This window comes from Stegastes partitus, unplaced genomic scaffold (genome assembly GCF_000690725.1).
Source record: "Stegastes partitus isolate 25-593 unplaced genomic scaffold, Stegastes_partitus-1.0.2 Scaffold91, whole genome shotgun sequence".
In the NCBI taxonomy this organism is placed as follows: Eukaryota; Metazoa; Chordata; class Actinopteri; family Pomacentridae; genus Stegastes; species Stegastes partitus.
Genome location: NW_007577822.1, coordinates 636450 through 638624, shown reverse-complemented (window position 1 = coordinate 638624; position 2175 = coordinate 636450). Strand labels below are relative to the sequence as shown.

The window sequence follows — 2175 nt, the reverse complement described above, 5'->3', positions numbered from 1 at the left end:
GTCAATTACTGACATTCACAGATGTTTAGAGGCCTATCACACACTAAAGGGTGACCAGTTTGTTCCAATGTGACGCCAAGTAACTTTAAACTGGATAACTCACTAACATCAGGAGATGGAGCATGTTTCTGATCTGCTGGGATCTACTTCCTGCTCAAAGAAAGAGTCCAACAAGCGCTGGAAGGAGGACAGCAGTGCTGCACTGTCCTCTATGGGTGGACTGTCACCGCCTGCTGACTGACAGCTGAACAGCTCATGACTCATATCTACACTGCAGCCATTTCTGTCGGCCACGATAGCAAAGCTGGTGTTGTTTCCACCTTGTGAGTCTGTGTTTATCTGTTCTTTGCCTTTCTCATCGGCCCATTTGTCTACTTCACACTTGGCAGCTGTATTGCTGAGATTTCCAGGAAGTGCAGTGTGGAGTCTGAAGTCGTCTGGACGGGTAGTACAAAAAGATGACAAAAACAGCCCCTGATCATCCGAACTGCTTCAGATTTAATACTGCAATGCTGAATAAGCCACCAAGTTATAAATGCATCAGACGGAAGATCGTTGAGATGTACAGATATTAAGTCTGCTGAGCTTCATTAACCTTAGAAAGTGTAAAAGGAAAGCAAGTCAGTCAGAAACCACCCTCCGTGTGACGAGTTGATTCAACTCAATGTCTCGAGTGTATTGAATCATCACTTACATTTGTAGTCATTCTTGCCTCATCAGTCAAAATCTGAACTCTTAATCAATTTTTTCTACTCCTGTTTTTTTTTTTAAACGAACTGTCAGCCAATGGCACACCTGCGATGGAGACGAGGGAGTGTCACTGAGGTCCAACCTTAAACTCTTAACTCGCCACGAGGAGTGTGTGTTTACCGGCGGACGCTGCGGTCGAAGAAGTTTGAGGTTTGTGTTTGGAAGACAGGGCTTCTGAATGAATAACATAACTAACCCAGCTCTCTTTTCTCTGTCAGGCTTCAGTGCAACAGTCAACTACAAAGTCACATTTTTCTCTGTTACTCTAGTATGTTATTTTTTAATTGTCATGATAAACATGTGTCTTGTTTTAACCATAGTATTGGATCCGAACTTGCACAAACCCATGTACATATTTTTGTGCTTTTTGTGCATCAATTCACTTTATGGAACTGCAGGCTTTTACCCCAAGTTTCTCTATGATCTGCTGTCTGATGTTTATGTCATATCATATGTGGGATGCTTTTTGCAGGTTTTCATGATATATTCTAACATCAAGATCGATTACTCCATTCTTGTGCTCATGGCCTATGACAGATTTGTGGCTATCTGTCGACCGCTGGAGTATCACTCTGTCATGTCTGTGCGAAGGACCACCGTGTTGATTTCTTTGGCCTGGGTTATTCCTTTCTGCTGTGAAGTTCTTGTTGTGAGCTTGTCATCGACGTTGAAATTATGTGGCAACCGAATACAGAAGCTTTACTGTGAGAACTGGTCAATTGTTAAACTCGCCTGTGGTTCTACAAAAGCAAACGACATCGTCGGATTGGTTGTTATCGGCTTTTACTGCTGTCATGCTCTCTGCATTGCGTGTTCGTACGTGCAGCTTGTGAACGCAGCTTTGAAATCCAGAGAGGGCAGGAGAAAGTTTGCACAGACGTGCGTGCCCCATTTGTTCTGTCTGCTCAACGTCACAATCGCTTTGCTTTTTGACGTCATGTATTCCAGGTATGGATCGGCATCGATGTCACAGAATTTAAAGAACTTCATGGCAATACAGTTTCTTGTACTTCCGCCTATTTTAAATCCTGTTATTTATGGAGTGATCCTGACTAAAATTCGACACAGAATGATATATCTTTGTAGAACGGCGTTCCAAAGATTGAAATCAGAAAGCAAAGTCTGATGCCTGTAACCGCTCCAATACGTGTGAACGTTGCACTCAGGTGATGACAGAAAAAAGGAGGACGGTTCTGATGTGACTCCATATTTGTCAACTTCAACAACAGGGAAAAGAATGATCTGTTTGGACGTGTGAACCCGCACACGTCGGAGGAAAATACCCCCTAATGTTGTGACGATTGGCAAAACTTGTAAGCTGTTTCTACATAACAGGGATTCATACTGTTGTGTTTTGCATGATATCCTTCTGATCTTGGCACAACTGTTCTCCCACATGTGCAGCTCATAAAACAAAAGTAAAGC

The 2175-nt window shown here is 42.9% G+C and overlaps 1 protein-coding gene across 1 annotated transcript; it reads left to right on the top strand.

The window, feature by feature from the left end:
• The first annotated feature begins 928 nt into the window (after positions 1–928).
• On the top strand, positions 929–1876 carry LOC103353998 (olfactory receptor 2A12-like). The gene has a single exon (XM_008277222.1). It carries the CDS (start codon positions 929–931, stop codon positions 1874–1876), a length of 948 nt encoding a protein of 315 aa, XP_008275444.1.
• Positions 1877–2175: the final 299 nt, after the last annotated feature.